Source organism: Cryptomeria japonica, chromosome 6 (assembly GCF_030272615.1).
Source record: "Cryptomeria japonica chromosome 6, Sugi_1.0, whole genome shotgun sequence".
NCBI classification, from domain to species: domain Eukaryota; kingdom Viridiplantae; phylum Streptophyta; class Pinopsida; order Cupressales; family Cupressaceae; genus Cryptomeria; species Cryptomeria japonica.
In genome coordinates, this window is record NC_081410.1 from 28,845,898 (window position 1) to 28,867,597 (window position 21,700).

The 21,700-nt window shown below is 35.2% G+C and overlaps 1 protein-coding gene across 3 annotated transcripts in view; it reads right to left on the reverse strand.

Moving 5' to 3' along the window:
• Window positions 1-2,694: 2,694 nt before the first annotated feature.
• Window positions 2,695-21,700, reverse strand: part of LOC131069982 (uncharacterized) — an 87,354-nt gene continuing 68,348 nt past the window's right edge. For 2 of the 3 annotated variants that reach the window (XR_009112256.2, XR_009112255.2), the window contains 3 exons: window positions 10,427-10,550; window positions 3,049-3,631; window positions 2,695-2,957 (listed from right to left, as the gene is read on the reverse strand). Coding sequence is in view for 1 of the 3 variants with exons in the window: in XM_058005530.2 (XP_057861513.2) it covers window positions 3,134-3,631; window positions 10,427-10,550 (622 nt within the window). In the remaining 2 variants the exon portion in view is untranslated. The other variant, XM_058005530.2, reaches the window with a different exon arrangement.

Here is a 21,700-nt window from a genome sequence, read left to right on the forward strand (position 1 = left end):
TAGGAGTTAATCCACCTCTTGGATGTATATAACACTCTCTTGTCACCTCACTAGTTCAGTGATAGCTTGGTGAGAGGATCAAGAGTATTATGCAATTTCTATTGCTTTGTCTCTATTTTCTCTCTCTTCTTCTATCTCCATTTCCTATTTTGCAACTTTGATTACCTGTCAAGTGGAGTTACATGTGATCTACAACCAACATTAGATCTTGGCTTGCTTCTTGCAAAATCTAACATTTTAGGCCTTTTGTCTTTGAGAATTCTCAAATTTCAAGGTTTGGGGGTTTCTCATCTAGGCACTTAACCATTTTATCTCTTTGTGACCGAAGTTTCAAGCCAATCACTATTTGAGTGCCTATTAAGAGTTTTTTGTGATCATCCATCCTTTCTTCACTAAGTCTTTTAGAGCCAAAGTTTTGGGTGATTGTTATTTGGGTACTTCATGTATGAGATCACCATCCCTCCCAATGGCCTGACAAAGGCATTAAAAGTCATCGCTTTCCTCTATTGCTCAATACTCATGACAAGGTATCAAAGGTTGTCCATTTCCTTTGACCCCTAATATCGTTGACAAGGTATCAAAGGTTGTCATTTTCCCTTGAAAACCAGTATCCCTTACAAGGTATTAGAAGTTTATTTCCCTAATATATTACCTAAAAATATATAGATCTTCTGCAAATTCTCATGAATGATTTTAAATGCATGAAAACTATAATTTATTTATTATAGATTGAATCTAATGGATTCCTTGTAGATTTCACAAGATTTGAGCAAGATAAGATTGTCTATAGCATATTAGGACACTATTAATGTGGTGATTGCAAAATCATCCCAAAGAGATCCAAAATACATTTATCGTCAAATTTGACCCTTGCAACTACAAAAAGAGTTTTCCCGACTACAAAAGTCATTCTTGCATCCCAAAACATAGATTTTGTGCTCACACTAGAATGAAGAGGAAACCCATTTTACCATTAATGCAACAAAGTATTTCAAACACCAAATGAATTTTTGTGCAACTCTAGGCCCTCAACATAGATTTCATAGGATTATCCCATGTCACGCACGTTGCCTTGACAAATCTATGTTTTTTACCATGAAAATTGATATGGGCTATCAAATCTCGTAAAGTAGAAATGTCTTTCCAAAACTATTGTTAGAAGATTTTCATGTTGTGGCCAAGTTTTGTTGCAAAACAATAGATGGAATTTGTTGAAACAAAGAAGCGCCAACAAACTGTAGCTTATGTATCATTTCATTTAATATTTTTCTTCTAGATAATTGGAATTTGTTGAGCTTAAGAATCATTCTTACAATTGAATATATTATGTTTTATTTCGTGTTGTCTAGTTGCATTTGATGAATCTCATGTTCATAACACTAGCTACTTGCAAACTATAAGTTTACTTTGTGGGGTTAGTTTGAGCCCATTTCCTTCCATTTTGTGAAGTAATGTGTTAGACTATGCAAAAATTAGGTGTGTAATGACTTGTATTTAATAATCTAAGTTTTCCTTGAAGATTGTGCTTCTCTTATGATATTGTGAGCAACCAAGTTGAGTAAGACATAGTTACTTTGGGATTTGTCTACTTTGCATTCAAATGTTGCAATGGAAGTTCAAACTTAGGGTTCTCTAACACTTCTCTCTTCTCCCACTTTCTTTTTTTTTTTTTTTCAACCTCTAGTTAGTTTAGGACTTATATCACCATATTGAATATTTGATGAACAAGATTGTTTCCAACACTAATACCATATTTAGATTAGTGCTAGGAGGGTTGTTCAATATCATGTATCATATTAACAAACTAGCAATAGAAGATCAACAAACAATAAAGTTAGGGTTATAAACATTGTGAATGTGTTTAACTTTCGATCTAACTCTCTTTTCAAAATTCTAGCAATAGTGTAAGTACCTTTGTGTGTACTAACAAAACACAATGATCAATTGAATTTTCTTGCATGCTAAGATCTAGGCATCATGAACATTGGGATAGTCATTTTTCATCCTATAACTTGATTTCCTTTCAAAAGAGATGAGATGCTCTAGCATTTCATCTAACTTGTCGAATTTGTCAAAATGCCAATCAACAAATTCTAGGGCATCCCTACAATGTCCCCAAAAATGTGTTATTTCCCATTTTTTAAAGATGTCTTGGGACACCCTAATGTCCCTAAGATAACTAAGGAAACATTAGGACATTGACTATCCAAGAAATGTTAGAGAAATTTTATGATCTACACCATTGAGTGTATAAATTTTGTTTTTAGAAGCTAATTTTTTTAGAAAAATACCTAAAATCTAAAATAGGGAACTACTAAGGTCCATCCTAAAAGACTATAAATATTTATTAATTATGAGTTTAAAACTTTGATTGATGAAATGGACATCATATTAGGATTATCGGATAGATCTTTTAATTTGTTTTAATTATTTTTTTATGTTTTTAGTCAATTTTATAGTATAAAACTTCAGTTATATTTTAATACTAGTAATCCTCTCCCATTCCCAATGTCCCCGAAATTGTGTTCCCTTTCGCTCGCATCAACGCGTCCCAAAAACTCGAAGCAGCACTGGAATTAAGGATTCTTAGGAGATAAACTATGTAATGGAACAGATCAATCCAAAACCACCATTCATGAACCCGCTATTGATTCATTCCCGTTGAAACATAAAAATAAAAGATGCAACTGGCTGTTGGGAAATCACAATCCAAGCTTTTTTTTTTATCACGTTTATTATTTTAATATTTACTATATAAGGACAAATGGAGTTCCTCTCCAACTTTACCTCTGAAATTATACAGAGTTACAGATGTTTATAAAACCGAGTATGCTGTTTTCTTGGTAATCATCTAAAAAATGTGCTACTATATATTGCAAAACGTTATAGAGAGCTTAAAAAAATCTGTTATGAACAAACTCAATCTTCTTTGAGACCTGTGCACTCGCAAAAAAATTCTGCAAAAGAAATTCCAGCAAACGTTTATATATATTCACAACCAATTCAACAAAAGACAAACCTTAAACTAACGAGGGTTTGGAACTTTACATGAATTCAGATGTATGACGCATTGTGGCAGTTCCCATCAATGGTGCAGACAATTATACACATTGCAATAGTCAATTGATAGCGTCTATTCTTTCTTGATCCAACAAGTCGTTGATGGTAAGGCACCTGTTTGTCGCCTTGAATGCTGTTTCTGTCTGTGTGAATTTTGCTGATTATCAGATCTTCTTAAGTTATTTTGCCCCCTCTTCCCAAAATTCGGTCTCTTGGAATTAGCATCTAAGTGTTTACCAGCCATAACATGGCTTGCCTCTTCTGTCTCAACGTAAGACGTGGGACTTGTACTTGAGCTAGGTAGGTCAGAACAACCAGTTGCTGTTTCAGCTGAACCACGCCCCATATTTATATCTTGAACAGGGACAATTTCTTCATTGTCACTATCAATCGATTCAACTGATGCAAGAGCAGAACCAGGTAGAAACATGCCAGGTAAAATGACAAGCTTTTTAGGCTCAATAATCCCTCCACACTGTTTCTGTACGTTGAACATTTGTTCAAATTGTTCTCTCCTCTTATTCTCCGCTTCCGTTGAAAGAATATTGTCAATTATGCTTCCTTCATCATTCTGAAAACAAACAAAAAAATTACAACTAATACGTAAGAAATTACAAAAAAAATCATTATCAAAATCGACTATGAATTGGTCCATTAAAATGGAACAGCAAAATTTGTTGTCTTTGCCATAATTATGCATCACGTCACTTCAGTAAATATTTCAAGTAGAAACCAAATGCTACACAAACTGGGAAAATTAATTCAAAAAGTAGTCATTTTTTAAGGTTTTAGAAATTATGGTCGTAGATCTTTAGATATCTACACCTATTCAACAAGTAAACTTAACTAAACTTATGTTTAACAGGGTTCAAAGATGAGGGTACATTGCATTAAATTGAGAGTAACTTGTCAGTTCAGATTTGGCAGCTCACTGTTTATTGTACTCTATCAAGGCAAGGGGAACAATAGTAATCTAGGCAGATGCAAGACTCATCACTAGAGAGTGGACAGTTGAGCATTAATTAACAGTAGAGCTGAGAGATAATTAGATTTCAGATGTAGCACAACATAAAGAGCGAAGATGTGCCAATGAGGTCACAGAAATTGATAAACAAAAAGGAAAGCAAAATATAAATTACACATTAAAATGAAATCAAACAGACGAGGGACTTGTTGTGACATTTTCACACATCGCCCAATTGCAAATGGGGACCCCCTACTTTTTAGGTCCTCTCGGTCTTTTGGCTTTGTTTTTGAGTCTTTTCGCAGCAGTCTCGTCAGTCCTCTGAGTTTGCAAATGTTTGGGGGTCAGTTTGATCAAGTCTGGAGCATGTTCTGTCTGTTTTAGAGTTTCGACCTTCAGACTTGAGTTTGAGGCCTCTCCTTTAGGGTTTTGGAAAAACTGAATGTTGCATTGGAATCAAGGCCCTTTAAGGAGCCTACACGTGAAATTTAAGCAAATTCTGAGCAACTTTCTATTTTTAGAAAGTTGCTATTTTTTAGGGATTTCGCTACCTCCCAGAATGTCTTCATTTCACCAAAAATCAAACTTACTATTTTTAGTAAGTTTCTATTTATAGTAAGTCACCCTGCATCCTGTTTTGGCTCCAACTCTGACATTTGAAGCACTTTCTATTTTTGGAAAGTCTATTTGTGATAGGTTCTTCGCAGGCGGACACTATAGACTGAGCGTTCATGATCATTTCTAAATCCAGAAAAGTCAAAGAGCAGGCAGAGTGATCAAAAAATGGCTAAGTATGAGGTATCCATTCTAGAAGTGGAAACGTTGATGAAAAGTCTTCTAAGTCTGGAAAATCACTTAATTGGCATCTTGGATCTGGAAGCAATCAAAATTGGCTAAGTTTGGAAAAGTAATGTGAAAATCCACCATCAAGTGAAAATGGCGTAAGGAAGGAGATAGGGCACTGGAATAGGGTACCCATGGCAAATCCAACAAATATGAAATTCCTTCCCCCTAGGCATTCAGCACCCATGAGCAGAGTTGGGCGCTAAAATGGAGCCGTCATGGAAAACTCCAAAATTCCAAATTCCTTCACACAAGCAAAAATGCGCCCAAATGATGAAGAAAGGCGCCAAAGTGGTCAAGGCAAGGAAGAAATGAAGGTGATGAAATTCCTTGACAGAGTCAAAATTGCGCCCAAGACATGATCATGGTGCCAAATGAAGGTCATCATGGAAAAAGGTGGAAATCAAGAATTCCTTGACACATGCAAAATTCCGCCCAAGGATGGAGTAGGGCGCCAAAATGCCCATGGCATGGAAAATAAAAAATGTGAAGTGAAATTCCTTGCCTAGTGGTGAGTTAGGGCGCTGAAGGAGAGGGGTCATGGAAAACTCCAAAGTTGATGAATTCCTCCTCCAAGAGGAAGAAATGGCGCCCATGCACAAGGAAAAGGTATTAAATGGTTTATTAAATGGTTAAGGCATGGAAATGATGAAATTACACCACCAAGTGAAATCCACGCCCATGTCAAGAATGAAGAAAGTTTTCCAAGGCAAAGGGTAAAATGAGGGTCGGGAATGGATACAAAAGCAGAAAATCCCCTTGAGATAAATTTTAGAAAATCCATTTTTAGGCATCAAATCACATCGGAATTTCAATTTTTTTGCAGATTTGGATTCACGAGGTAATTATCTCTCTTCTGGACTCAGGTCCTAAATTTTAGGAAAGTTCCTAAAAAATAGGAGATGTGAAAAATTGATCAAAAAGCTCCCGACAGACATGATGAATTCAAAGAGCACAAAAATTCCTTCCTCAAGGAACAAATTTCCAGAATTTCTTCTCCGGTTCCAAAATGTGCCCAAGGTTGGAAGCAAGACGTAAAAATCAAGGTTCAGGAAGAAAGGTTCAAAATTTTAAAAAAATCCCTCCTCGGGGAAGAATTGTGCCCAAGAAGAACTCCAAGAAAGGTGAAAAATTGATTAAGTGATGGAAATTACTTCCTTCACGACAAAATTCTTGGAAAAGGTGAAAATTTGGCTAAGTGTTCAAAATTCCTTCCTTTAGGGCAGAATTCCAGGAAAGATGAAAATTTGACTAAATCTTGGAAATTCCTTCCTTCAAGACAAAATTCCAAGCAAGGAAGAAATCACACCCAAGGATGAATTGAAGATAAAATTTCTAAGGCAACGAAGGACTCAATGATGAATTGAACAAGTAATTTCCCCCTGAATTTTTTTTTGAAAAATCCATTTTCGAGCATCCGTGAGAGATTTAGATCCGTGAGAGAAGTTTCTCTCTTGGACCCCGAAACCCTAATTTGAAAATCTTCCTAAAAAATAGGAAATGTGCAGAATTGATGAAAAATCTTCTCCAAGGCAAGGAAGATTCAAAATCTCAGGAAAAATCTTCCCAGATAAAATTTTTCTCTCCTAAAGTTTTCTCTCTGCAGGGGTTTCTCGCCAAGTGTTAGTCAAGTCAACGCATGTTGAGTCAATGGAGCATCTTTTTGAATGCAGGCGTCGCGTGAAGGCAAAGTGGCGCATTCATTGCTGGAATATTTGACCATGGTGGCAGCTAATTCATTGCATGGCAGTCGTCGTACTTAATGCAATGGTGGAGCATCTTTCGCATGTAACTATCGTATTTAGGAGATAATGGAGGATTTATTACACATTGGACGAATTTGAAAGAAGTGGTGCATTTAATGTACAATGGATGCCATTTTGGGGCACATTTGAATTTATTGTATATGGGCTTTATGGGTATTAATTGTTGATTCCCACCTTGTTGCATCTTGAGTGGGGAATCTTTTGGGGGGAACCCTAATTAGGGTTTTACATGTAGCCAAGGCATCAAGTCTATATAAAGGGGTGACCCCCCTCATTTGTGGGGGAGGGAGATTTGTATGAAATTGTTGCAATACGTTTTTTGAGATAATAACAGTGAAACATTGTTCTCTGATGGTGTCCACTTGAGTTATTTTTTCGAAACTTGCATGGTTTCAATGAAGAATGTAATGGTGTTTGATGAATTTCCATGGTTCATACTTTTTGCGTCTTGTTGGTTATAAGATGCAGTGCAAAGTTAGCCTAAACCCCCAAATTTATGCTAAGTTCGATTGTGAATAGTCGTTTGGATTGCGTTGTGCTGGGTATTCAAATGCACTTTCTAAAAGTGAAAATCCTTCAACATCCTCAGAAGATTGCACCGGTTCTTGCAGAGTTGTAGTTAATCTTAGCGAAGCAGAGCTTGGTTTATTTGGAGTTCGTCCACCAGAGCACTATCTATTGATATCACTGCTCTTAGGAGTAGATTTAGATCCTTCTAAGCCCTTTCCCCTTTATTTTCAGTTCATTTTAGTTTGTTCGAAGCAGAATCATCGCAAAATTGCCATATCCGATGGAGTTCCAGCCACAGCAAAGAAGTGAAAGAACGATCCAAACAGAAGGCCCCTTGAATTACCAACAATCACATCAACCAATTGAGTCATGTCTGTAGCATAAAAGAACCTTGGAGTAGATTGTTTGAACTTCCTGCAATCTTAGCATGCAATCACACTTTGATCAAGAGAGAGTAAGGTGACTGTTGGTAACTTTATTCTGTGTTCGACGCTGTCATAAAAAACACCTCAACAAGACTCAAGAGGGATTTTGTTGAATTGTTCCTAAAAACATACTAAAAATATAATATGATAAATTCTACGTAACCCGGGGACGCGTCCCCGGGTTATAATCCACCGTCCCCATATCGGGGACGTTTCGGGGACTTGGGGATGACTAGGGGACGTCCCCCCGCCGTCCCCAAAATTGCAAACTTTGTGGGAAACGTCCCGGAAACTTGGGGACGGCAGTGACTCTCAAAGGGGACGTCCCCCCGTCCCCTAACCGTCCCGGGGATGGCCAGCCGTCCCCCTTTTCCCAGCACATTTAAAAAACAAAAAAAAGACTCAAATGCTCAAAAAAAAACATTTTTTTATTTTATTATAGGTCTATAAAATTGGATTTTCATTAATATGATGGGTAAACATGTTTGAATCACTTCCAAAAGCACTTAGAAATAATGAGCAGCAGCCTGGTAATAAATTTCACAAACACTTAGAACGCGGTAGTGCATAAAAAAGTGGTTGTAGGTCTGCAATATTGGACTTTTCACAATTATGAAAGGTAAACAGGTCTGAATCATAGCCAAAAGCACTCAAAAATATGAATAACAGCTTGGTATAGAATTTCACAAACATCCAAAACTTTGTAGTGCATAAAGAAGCGGTTGTAGTTCATAATAGAAATGGAAGACTCTCAAAATATCCTTCAACCAGAAATAAACAATGAACTACGTGCAAACAAGTGTTGGCATATTGACAATGTCTTTTCAATTATGAATGCATATTGAGTATTGACAATGAATTCTGAACACAAATGTGGTATGTTAAGGTTCTATAATGTACATATACTTGCTTTATCCATGTTTTTGTATGAATATAATGTATATATACATGCTTTATCTATTTTTCATATGAACATTTAAAATTTTACTATATATTTTAAATTTTCCCTATATTTTATATAGCCATCCCCTTTGTCGTCCCCCTGCCGTCCTTGTCCCAGAAACTCAGGGTAACATAGGATAAATTATAACAAGTTAATGCACTGTATAGTCAGAATTCAAATCATCCGGATAAAAGCAAAAGATGATTAGATTTCACATGTAGCTGAATGTAAAGAGCCAAGAGATGCCAATGAGGACATGAAGACTAATGAAGAAAGAAGAGGAAACAAAGACCTCCTTTCTTCATCGGTCTTCATGTCCTCATTGGCATCTCAACTTTTTATGTTGTACTAAATCTGAAAACTAAATATATTTTTCTTTTATTCCAATGATTTAATATCCTGATTATTTAGGGCATTAGCTAGTTATAATTTCTTGTATTATATTGTACTATGTTTAGGAATAATTTACTACTCTCCCTTCTGTCTGATTTATGTCTACTTCATATTTTCCTTTCTGCTCTTTTTTCTTCATTGGACTTCATGTCTTCACTGACATCTTTTGCTTTCATCTTGATGAAGGATCATAAAATGCAATCTGAAACATTGATGCAAATGTGTATATTATACTTCAGATATTTCACCATTTTAAGTTTTGGGCATGGCATGATATTCTAGCCACACCAGTAATGAAAATGTGGATGGAAAAAAATGTATCTGGAATCTTATGGGACAAGATCCAGATTTATTTCATCATCCTCAATAGAGTACTTGCAAAATGCACACAATGCAAACCAAAATCTAAACTAAAAACACACATGCATGCTCTAAAGCTACATTGCACTTCTATCAGTCAAGATCTTGTGTTAAAAATGCTGCTCTCAGAAGGACACACACAAGAAGCTATGGTGAATGCAGATTTGAAATATGATGGATGCAAAATAAGAATGCTAGAACGCAAAAAGTACACTCCAATGCTAGATTGTCAGATTGCTAGATTGCTTATTAGGATTGATAAAGATGAAAGAATTCTCTTATATAGAAGACACCTTAGAAATGGAAGGATAAGATTAAGAGGTAAAAAGATAAATGGTTGGCTAGAATTAAAGAGTAGGTAGAGGAAATAATAAAATATAAAGAGGGTAGGTAAGATAAATGACATGTGTCATTGAAGGAAAAAGGTAATGAATTAATTAGAGGAAATAGGGACAATTAAATAAATAAAATATATGATTAATTTAGGGAAAAGATAATTTAAATAAATAAAAATTTAAATAGGAAAAGGGCTAGAAGAGGATAAGTGAATTAATTAAATAAATAAATAATTATTTAATTAATAAAAGGCTTAGGATAAAATAATTAAATAAATAAAATATTTATTTAATTATGAGAGGACAATTTTAGGTGTTTATAGAAAAATATGTTGATCCTCACCATGAACTAATATAATAGTGATAAATATAATATTTTTTATGATAATAAGAAGGAATCTTAAGTAACTTAAAAAGAAGATCCTGCCAAAAAATAAGAAATAGTGAAACTGACGAGAGTAAAAACTATTACAAGGACCAAACTAAGAAAAAAACTTCCTCCGTGCAGTTCTATAGAGATATCTACTTAAACAGGTTTAATAGAGATGACCAAATTCAACAGTCATGTGAGGTTTATCTAAGGTTGATGTAAATACATAACATTCATCAAAGTTTCTCCGAAAGGATTGCCACATGCAACAAAAAGCTCTCCTACAAATATGGCAAATCTGTACCATCCAGACAAACTACTGACAAAGAAACGGTCAAAAACAGATTCTAGAATGAACATTAAAAATACACAGTTCTACCAACAAAGAAAACAAAAATTAAAACTCTCAATCAGAGTACATAATGTCCACTCAAATTACAGGGAAATGGATAGCTACCTCCTGAAGATCTAAACCAGATGTCAAAAACTGCCGTAAATGATCAACATCTTTAGCATGAATCACCTTTCGGCATACTGGACAGTTTACTAACTGACACTCCTCAAATTTGCTAGCCTCAGAACTGCAAACAAATTTATTACACAAAGTTATAACTCTTCAATTAAAAATTAATCCCAAATAAAAATTCAATAAAATGGTCTAAAGGGAATAATGTACATGTATCTTTTTTCTTTCATAGAATTTGTCTAATCTTTCTTGAGTAGATCTTAATGTGTACACTGCTAAAAATATCCAATTCAACGATCCTTTATTATAATCAATGAAAGATTACATTGATCAAACAGAATAAGAAGGGGCAGAAAGTACTTATTGTTTACAATATTAGTGAGAAAGCAGAATAACTGTGAAAGAACTATGAAAATTTCCACTATGCAAATCTTCCAAATACAAGAAAACTCAAGATATGTGCAACATGTAATGTCCTTTTCTTATTTTTTCTTATTTTTCCCTAAATATAACAAAATCTGACTCACAGTAAAACTTCCATAGTCAATTGTCAATAGGAATCTTCTGATTTTATCACTAACTTAATGGTTGCTGCTAAATTTGACTTCTATTGGTTGGAAAATTCAGAAATCAGTTTAGATTTATGTCAAATATTTGCTCTTATTGAATTATAGAATTACTTCAAGTCTGCAACAATTTAACAGATTGAAATGACTTCGAAAAATAACTTCCAATCTGCTTGAGTAAGGGGTTTTTGTCCACTAAATCTGAAATGATAATTTGATATTGTTTTAACAAAGGAGAGGAAGGCTTCTTAAATAAGCAATTACAAGCAAACTTTTTAAAAAAGAAATGAAAGACTGAAAAGAAACATTATAAATAAGAACTAACTACAAAAAGGAAAGATCCTAAACTAACTAACTGGATGACCATTATAGAAACATTACAAAATAATTTTAATACCCTTCCTTAATGGTCATTCTCCTAACTACCCTACAAAAGATTTGACATAATCTGCAGGTCATTTGGCCATGAAGGCATGGAAGGCTGACTCCTCGTCAGAATGCTTTGCGATATGAGCCTGCTAAGACCCTCCCTGATTCTGCAGAACTTCTAGATGCAACCAAGTTTACCACAATCTGTCGACCACAATCCTTCCAACCTGATGTTGGGTAACAAAGTTGTCCCTCCCTTTATCTAGAGACATCAAGATCGACTTCTCAAAACCCACAATTTTCATATGAAAAAATAATGTGAAAAAACCCATCATGATTTTTTTCCCCAAAAAAACAGCAACACCCTTCAAGATTTTTTGTGAAAAAAACAAAAAACCTAGATAATAGCAACACCCTTCATGATTTTTTGTGAAAAAAACCAGAAAACCCTCTAGCAGAGAAAGAACCCGCGATTTTTGTGTGAAAAATCATGCAAAAAACAAACAAAGAAACTATAATTTTTGAAGAGAAAATCGTGCAAAACCCTCCATAATTTTTTGTGGAGAAAAATCAAAAAACCCACTCACGATTTTTGAGAAAATTGTACAAAATTCCCCAGTCTATTCAAAAAATTTAGTCGCGGCCATCACAAGTAGTAAACAAAAATAAAAACTCCTTGATTTTTGTGGAAAAAAATCAGAAAACCCATAAAAAAATTTATTAAAAAAATTCGTCAAAAAAAACCTAAGCTCTGATAACATGAAATGATAATTTGATGTTGTTTTAACAAAAAGGACGAAGGCTCATTAAATAAGCAATCACAAGAAAAGTTTCTAAAACAGAAACAAGAGAAAACAAGAATTAACTACGAAAAAGAAAAAGATCCTAAACTAACTAAATGACCACTATAGAAACATTACAAAATAATTTTAATAAAATCTGCAAGGAAAAGAGAAGGATTTTCGTCCTTTAATTTTCAAGCCTAGAAGGGTTTTGTCCTCAGGCTGTTAGAACACGATCTCTGCTCCATAGGAAATAATATCAAATATATAAAATTGTCTTCAATGATGCCTTCCATTCTCCTTGCTTGACTTCTTTTATATTCTTCTCTTCCAATCGATACCACCCTTCAATTGTCTTTTAGCAACAAATTAATTTTTAATAAACTTATGTCTCTCTTAAAAATAAGTGCTGTCCATGATTTGGTTTAAACTGTTTTTATATAACATCTTAATGAATGGTGGCGGTCTTAGGAAAGCAACTTGTAGGAAATAAGAAACCCAACACTCTGCAGAGAAAAGGCCACCTCCTTAATATAAAATCAGGAATGAGGCATTACAAACTGCCCTAGCCAAAGTTGCTTGTCCTCAAGCAGTTGTAAATTAGGATGTTGAAGAAGTTCCTCACTTTTCCATGTAGCATCTTCTTCAAGAAGATTTTTCCATTGAACTAGATATTCATCATCATTTTATTTCTTGGTTTCCTTTCTCTAAAATTTATAATGGCCTTAGGAATTAAGATCAACTTCCCTTCATCATCCAATGGAGGTAGCTCTAACAAAGGCATGTTTTGACTTCCTAAAGCTTTTTTTAAACAAGAGACATGAAATACATTGCGAGTCTTACTATTTTCTAGTAATTCCAATTTGTATGCAACTTCTCCAACTTGTCATTTGATTCTATAAGGGCCATAGAATCTTGATTTCAATTTCTCTACTTTACTCCCTTTTAGTAAAGATTTCCTATAAGATTGTAGCTTCAATAAAACCATAACCCTTACTTTGAATGTTCTCTTGGTTTGATGTTGATCTGCATATATTTTTTGCTGATTTTGTGCTCTTTGTAAGTTCTCTTTGAGTGATTCTAGAATTTCTTGGCTTTGCTTAACTAGATTTTTTGCCCATGGTAGTTTACTATCTGTGATAATCAAATCAAAAAATGATATGGCATCGTAACCATGTAAGGCTTTAAAAGGTGTCAACCCAAAGGACATATGGTATGTGGTATTGTTACAATACTCCACTAAATAGAGCCATTTTGGCTAGATTGTCTGATATTGGGCTAGGTAATTTCACAAATAGCCTTCATTCCACTTGTTGACTATTTTAGTTTGCCCATCAATTTGAGGATGGTAATTGGCACTTTCCAAAACAAATGGAGAAACCGACTAACTCTATCACTTACTATGTTTTTGGCAACCCATGTGTTGGTGCGTGTTTTATGACACACCGAACACAAAATAAAGATGCCCAAAAAACACTCTATTCTCTCTTGGATAAAATTACCGCATATGCTAAGATTGCAAAGAAGATCATATGCCGATTCCAATGTTTATACCATAGTAGCAAAAATCGTTTGGGGGAAAAATTGGCAAACCAAAAGTATAAGCTTTTTTGAAAAAATGGGGAAAATTTTGGATAAAAAAAAAAAAAAAAAAATAGTAGAAAAAGAGAAACTATTTTTCTTAGAAACTAAGGGCATTTCCATAGCATAAGATATAAAGAGCAAATAAAATAGAGTTTAACACATGAATTGTAGAAAATAATTTTTTTGTTGTTTACATTCATATTGCTGATTACACACACAAATATTCAGTTAAAATTTTAAAAAGGGCATCACTAAATACACCAAATAGTTGTCTTAAGTCTGAGATCAAATGTTAGCCAAGTCTATGAAGTAACTGAGATCAAGAGTTAACAGACAAATAGTAAAAGTGTAAGCCATTTTGAAGTGATCCAAGAATTTCATTGTGATTGAGGTAAGGAGTTTTGTAGGGTAATTCAATATTTTAGAAAGCTTATCAAATCATATTCCACAATTGCTATGCTTTATATCATAGCAACAAAAATTGTTTGGGGAAAAAATTAGCAAACCAAAAGTACAAGATTTTTTGAAAAAGTGGGTAAAAAATTGGATTTAAAAGATTCGTAAAAAATTGTAGAAAAATAGACACACTACTTTTTTTTTAAATTAAGGGCATTTCCATAGCATAGAGATATAGAGTAAATAAAATAGAGTTTAACCCATGATTGTAGAAAATAGATTTTTTGTTGTTTATATTCATATTGCTGATTACATAGGCAAATATTCATTTAAATTTTTAAAAGGGCAGTCACCAAATAGTTATCTAAGTCTGAGATCCAAGATTAGCTAAGTCTATGAAGTAGCTGAGGTCAAAATTTATTAGATAGAGATCCAGCTATTGTTAGGAATTTAGTAAAAGTGGAAGCCATTTTGAAGTGATCTAAGACTTTCACTGTGATTGAGGCAAGGATTTTTCTTAGGGGTAGTTTAATATTTGAGAAAGCTTATCAAATCAAATTCCACAGTTGTAATGCTTTATATTCCCTGATGACAATTGGTAAGTCTTTTATATGGGGTAGAATTCAACAAAAGTCATTTGTTTAGCTGAAGTAAAAGATTAGCAAGCCACAGGTTTTGGCAATACCTAGCTTGCAACTACTATTTTAGGTAGAGACAAATTTTAATGATTGTGTGTTGGAGACTCTTTTATTACAACTATGTAAGCTTGTTTGTTGTCATTCAGATTTATTTCGTGGAGCACTTTGAATATATTGGTCACATAATGAAATGTATGTCTTTGTTTGAGCAAAAATTAACTATATCAATTATAAATTAAATTTCATATATCTGTATCTATATATATTATATATGCCTTCAGACATTTAATGTTGTGGTAGAAACACTCCATTGGTGAGGCAGCCACCAAGGTTCAAACCCCTATTGGACCATTGAGCTCACGGGCTTTCTACTTTTGTTGGGTTGTTGAGCTAGTGAGTTTGAACAAGTGAAGTGTGGTGAATGATGAACCCCACAAAAATGGACAAAATAACAAACCTTTTCAACGTTGATTCCACATTGACTCTGATTCCGTCTCAAATCAACCCTATTTCTAAGCAATTTAGTAATTTCACGAGTTTTTGTAGGACTTTGCAAGTTTTTACAATGGTTTTTTCAGTTTTTTTGCCATTTTTTCACCTTTTTAACATGATTTTAACGTGATTTAAATGCAAAAAATATTGAAATTTGGGTCAACAATTGATCAACGATTTTTTCATGAATCGGGATTTTTTCAAGGAATAAATCGACTAGCTCCAGGATTCAGGATTAATCGGGTGTAATCGCAATTTTTTGCAGACTATTGCTTCTATGGTTTATACTGCACACTAGAGACTTTAATGTTGAATATAGCTCGTTTGGTCATGTATGCTGGTAATCCAAGGGGGCCTTGTGAATTTCAATGACAATGAAGACTTTCAGCTTTATATTTTTGGGATTTTCTCAATTTAGACTTTAAAAAAGATAAAAGGAAAAGGGATTTAGGAATTCTATACTATTCCTAAGAATTTAAGAGACGGTAAAGATTAGGTGAAACCAATAACCACGCTTTGCTTCACCACACTACGGACTACACAAAGTAGGTGCACTCTTCAAGGGTTGTGCTAAAGATTTTCATACTGTGAATAATACCATCAAATGAACAATATTTATCCAAAGTAGAAGTTAAAGCATCCACAAAATAAGCTCAAGCTAACTTTACACAATGAACAAAAATCATTTGTTCAAAAAAAGTATGAGCAACAATTTCACCAATCTATACTATCAAATATTTCATTCATCTAACAACTTTGTAAAGAAAATCTATTCTAAATTGAAAAAAACATGATACCATGCAACCGCATGATAACAATAAGGATTCAAAGCAAATGCAAATGAACTTTTATTATCAAAATAGCTCTTAGCAACAATTTCATAAATCTCTCCACAAAATAAAATGAGAGAAGAGGGGCTTATATAGAGATTCGAAAACAAATGAAAAGCCCAGATCAAACAAAGATCAACGGCCGAGATTAAAACACATACACCTTGAATAAGGTTTCCAATAGTTATCCAATAAGAACAAATAAAGTAAAGACAAGTGGCACAAAACGCTTTCTTCTAGAAGGATGCATCCTTATCCTCTTTCCACAGCAGCATGTTCGATGAACCTGGACACAAGAGGATTGACCTCTTCCATCGTGACATGTGGCAGCATGTTATCTTGAATTCCATTACGTCCAAGTCATCAGCATATGTAGCAAAAGCATTTTCCCATTCCAAATCTTGTTTTTGGAAGGCATCCATGATGGACAAGAAACTTGATGCATTAGTTCGATTATGTTTCAAGATTGGCCCTGTGATAGCAAAGAAATTCTCCTAAGTTTTGAGCTTTAGATTTTCCATTTGCATTTCATTTTCCCGGATTGTTTCTTTCCCAAGTATATCAGCAACCACAAGGAAAATCTTGTTTTGAATTTCTTTAATCTACTCTTCAACTCTAATGCTATCAACCTTTACCTTTTCCAGAACTTCATTTTGGGCAATTAATGCCCAATACCACGTGTTGAAATCATATACATCTCCACCTGCAATCACGTGTCCATCTATCAATTCTTGTTTGGGGATCCTGTTCAAAACCCTTAGGCATGGGATTATTCCTAGGTTGCCGGTTCAGGTTCGGGCACTGGTTCGGGTTCGAAGAACCAGTATGCCGGTATGGCAAAATTTTGAAAAGGGATTTGGGGTCGTTAGTACAAAAGCAATAGAAAAATTATATAATATTGATAGTTATAATATATATAATAATATATATTATTATATAATATAATATATTAAATATAATAAAATATATTATTAACATGTGTATAAAATTATAAATCAGTGAATTATGAATTTATAGAATAGCTTTTTAGGTGTAAAATTAATAAACGGAAAGCCAATGAATTATCGAAGGCTTCGCTATTCGTAGCCCTTCCTTCATCGATGGCATGTATCCCTCCATCGACGGCAACTGTATCTCTCCCTCCATTGACATCATTTGCAAATAAGTGTCGACAACTGTATTCCTCCATCAACGGCAACTGCAAATGGGTGATTTCATCGATGGCAATCTACAAACAAGTGTTTTCATCGACGGCAACCTGCAAACAAGTGTTTTCAACGACGGCAACTGCAACAGGTGTTTTGACTTTACTGACTGCTATTTCGAACCGAACCAAACACGAACCGAACTCGAACCAAGACCAGTATTTGGGCTTATGAGTGTGAAACCCGGTAACTCGGGATTATTCTATCTTGAATATCTTGAAAATCTTCCCATGTTTCTGCCATGTTTGCAATTCTGGAAAGCAAAGAAGTTTGTCCATATGCTAACATCAACTTTTCCACGAATGTGACAACCTCATCATTGTTATCTACTATCCATTCCTTAGCTTCTCTAGCTGTCACTTTTCTTTCTTCAAAATCTTCAATGGTTTCTTGTGGAAGAGTCAAGAGTGGAGGAACTGGTGCATCCCCTTGATCAATAGGTTTGGTCAAGTGTTGGATATACTTCTTTAACTGCTCAACTTCTTTTTTGTACTCCCTTTTCTTTCCTATTTCCTTTTCCAATCTTGCCTTGATGGAAATGACCCTATTATCCAAGTCCTCAACTTCTTGTCCTTTGGTGGCTCGGCCTAAGTTGATAGTTGTAATTTCATGCTCGAGGAGTAATGTCTTTTTTTGCCTTATCAACTTTTGGCACAACAATCTGAACCAAACGACAACCTATTTCATCCCTTTTAATCATGGAAAACCTTTTGGTTGTCTTCCTTACTGCCACCTTTCCCAACCTAGCCAAGAAATCAGCTGTGTCATCTTCTTCTTGATCTTCCATAGGTGCCTTTACTTTCATCCTTTCTTTTAACCAATCAAGAATTGTGGGTTGTTCAATACCTTGCTCTTCATGATTACTTTCTTCACACGGATTATCCTCGACCCCTCGAAGAGCGGAAATAATTCCTTCTTGGAATCCTTCGTCTAGGATATCCATCTCATTTTCTAACTCGATTATCTCCATATTTGAAGGAGATGGGGGTTCTTGATCCTCTTGCTGGATTGATTCTATATTTCCTTCATGAATTGGAGAAGGAATCTTCACCTCAGCCATTGGTTCATCTTCAAGAATTAATACATCGTTCAAATTTCTGGATGCTGGCGGAACAGGATGGCTCCGACCTCTGTTTCTTTTCAGCAGCCCCCTCATTTATAACTTTCTTCCCTTTGGATCTCATAGAACCTTCAACTGTTTCTTTTCTTTTTCTTGAATTAATACTTTCAAGTGGCCCAACATTTCGAGATGCTCCTTCATTAGAAGAATATGATTTGTGAGAGTCATACTTCTTCATTCTAGCTCTTGCACTCGCTAATCAACCCACCATTGTGTATATTTGACAACTGGCCGCAGCAAAGGGCTGAATCTGCAAGTACTGGTTTCGACCATCTCACTAGAGAAAGAGGCCTATTCTCATCATAGCGTGGCTAAGTGCATTCTCCATCATCCTCCAGTTGGTCAAGCATACGAAAAAGCTTGGTTGTTCTGATCAAATTTACAAGCAATCTTGACCATAGCCTTTTCTTGATATCAAATTCATCTATAGCATTCGCCCAAAAGTCTTCAAGTTCCACCCTATGCCTGTATTTCTCTCCATTTACCAATCCAATGTGATTGTGGGGATCAAAATTAGCTTGCTTTGGATCGGTAGAAGATGAATGGATACCATTGCATCTTCAACTGCTTGTGTCGTTGAACAAGATTCCAACATATTTCCAATAAAAAATGGAAAGGAAATTGCAGTCTTGTTCTTTGCTCTTTGGAAGCACTCATATGTTTCCAATTGCCTATGAATTTCAAGCAATATCATTCTATTGGTGGGATGAATTGGAAGTCTGTAAGGACGTCCAGTAAATCCCTAAACTCTCAAATATGTGAATCTTGGATACTGAATTAACTAGGATCCAAATTTGCTTACCAAGTCCTTGGCTTCCTGAGTGAGCCTCTGATGAGTTCCTCCCCGCATTTTCCTAGTGATGTACATTAAAAATGCATCATTCACTCGTTTGAAATGGGATTTTTAATGAAGTTGCAGTTGTGGATAACAGTCATATGCCTTGAATTCAATCTCTCCATTACCTACTACACCCTTGCAAATCAATCCCGTGTATCTATAATTTCCAGCTAGTAGGTAAATAATGTAGGAACTCATGTAGAAGGACCTTGTCCTTTCCAAATTTCTTAGTTGTTCGTCTAGGTTATTGCTGATTATCCTAGCCCAATTGAACATTTTGACCCCTGAAGTAATCTCATCAATAAAATAATACATCCAAGTTTCAAATGGCACACCTTGAGGGCTGCCCATTACTCTATTCAATAGCAAAATAATGTCCCCATAATCCTCCTTGAAATAAGTGCGAAGAAGCTTCTTTGGCATCTTTTTATAGGTGGCCCTTGGTTTCTCCAAGCATAGCTTATTGACAATTGTCGCACAAGGTTCAAGCTGGTCTTCATAAATTTTTGTGGTTTCTTCCTTGGTTTTGAATGAGGTTCGGTTGTAGTTTGGAATCTCAAATGCCTCCTAGATAGCCAATTCTCCAAGGTAAGCCAATACCGTCCCATCAGGTGCAATGATCTATCTTTCTTGGACGTTATAATGTATTGCACATTCAACAATCAGCTCACTGCATTCCACGGCTAGTGGAAATCCAGCTGCCTGGATTATGCCATTCCTCATCATTTGTCGAGCAATTGGTGTGGATAAATATTCATCTTGCCCGTACATTCTTCTTTTGAATTCCTTGAAATCCACACGACCAAGGTTGGTGTCTCCAACCTTTTTCCACTTTGAAGTGATTTTGGACTCAGGTTGTACTCCTTTGTTTGCAAATTTCATTTGGACCTTTCTCGAAAGCCCTCCCTGAGTGGTCATCTACTACTTGCAAGAAACATGGAAAATTAAATATTACTTCCAACAAACTTTAAAATTTTAAACTTGGTTTTGAATTCTTTTGTCTTAAATTTGGACCTCCAGCCTGTCATAAGATACAAATTCTGTGAAAAATCATACCATAAAATGGCAGAAATCTGCTCAACACTTGTAAAATTTATGAAAATAAGTGTTCGAGACAAAAAAGAATGAAATAAATCAGTCAATAACTCAGATTTTGAACTTTGAAATTATACTTTTGACTGAATACTTTGATGAAAAAATACCTTCACTTCAGAAAATTCTTGAGTAATTCCTTCTTTGCTTCAAAAAATTCACTTGTTGCCTTCAAAAATCTTCCTTCCTTGAACTTGAGAAAGGATGAGAATGAAAATGACAAGTTGAAATTGATATAAGATTGAAAAATTCAATCTTTTTAGCATCTTTACATTCTTTTATGGATTCATTGAACCTAGTCCTCTTCTCACCTTCCTCAAAATGGCAACTTAATCCCTTCAAAAGATTTCAAAAGAAAGTTTCTATTTTTTTTACTCTTGGTGCCACTTCACACCTTATCTTCATCTTGTCCATGTGTTGGCAAGGAATCTTCTAGATTCTTCATGTGTTTCGAGAAATTTCTCTAGGTGTTGGGCAAATTTTCTGAAAAATATCCCAAGTGTTGGGCAAATTTCCTTGACTTTCCAAACTTGGTCAACTCTTGATCTATGGCAGACTTTGCCATGTGTTAAAACATTTCTTTCATGTCCTTGGCGAAGTTTGTGTGGTGTCATGCCATTTCCAACTTCAAGATGGTGGACTTCATGTGGCCTTAGACCATTCTTTCTCTTTGCTTTGGAGGACTTTGGCATATGTTATGCCATTCTCTTGGTAACTTGGGCGGACTTTAAGTGTCCTCACACCATGTTTATCCTTTGTTGGGTGGACTTTACCCTTTGCCATGCCAATTTTCTAAGTGTCAAGGCGAACTTTGGCTTATGTCATGCCATTCTTTACTTCAACCTTTGGCGGACTCGATGTGCTTGTATGCAAGGCAGAGTTGTCATGCTCTTATGTAAGGTGGAGTTGACCATTCTTTGGGACATTTCCATTATGATTTGGGTGGACTTAGCCATGGCTTGAGACATTTTCATGCTAAGTGTTGGGCGGACTTCATGTATTGTTAGGACGTTTTGTGCTTTTCCCAAGCGGACTTCATCATTTGCCAAGATATTTCCAATCATGCCTTGGGCAGAGTTGGCCATGTGTTTTGTGGTTTCTTTATATATTTGGGCGGAGTTGAAGTGTTTTCATGACATCTTAATGCTTTTCCTAGGCAGACTTGACCATTGATCAAGACATTTCCCTCTTTGGGGGGGGTGGACTTCATGCTTTCTCATGCCAAACTTTACCTCTTCTTGGAGGACTTTAGCACTTGGCAAGCCAATCTTTCAACCTTAGGGGGGGCAAGTAACTCATGTGCGGTTAATACATTTTCATCTTTGCCTTGGGGGGAACTCATGTGTGGTTGAG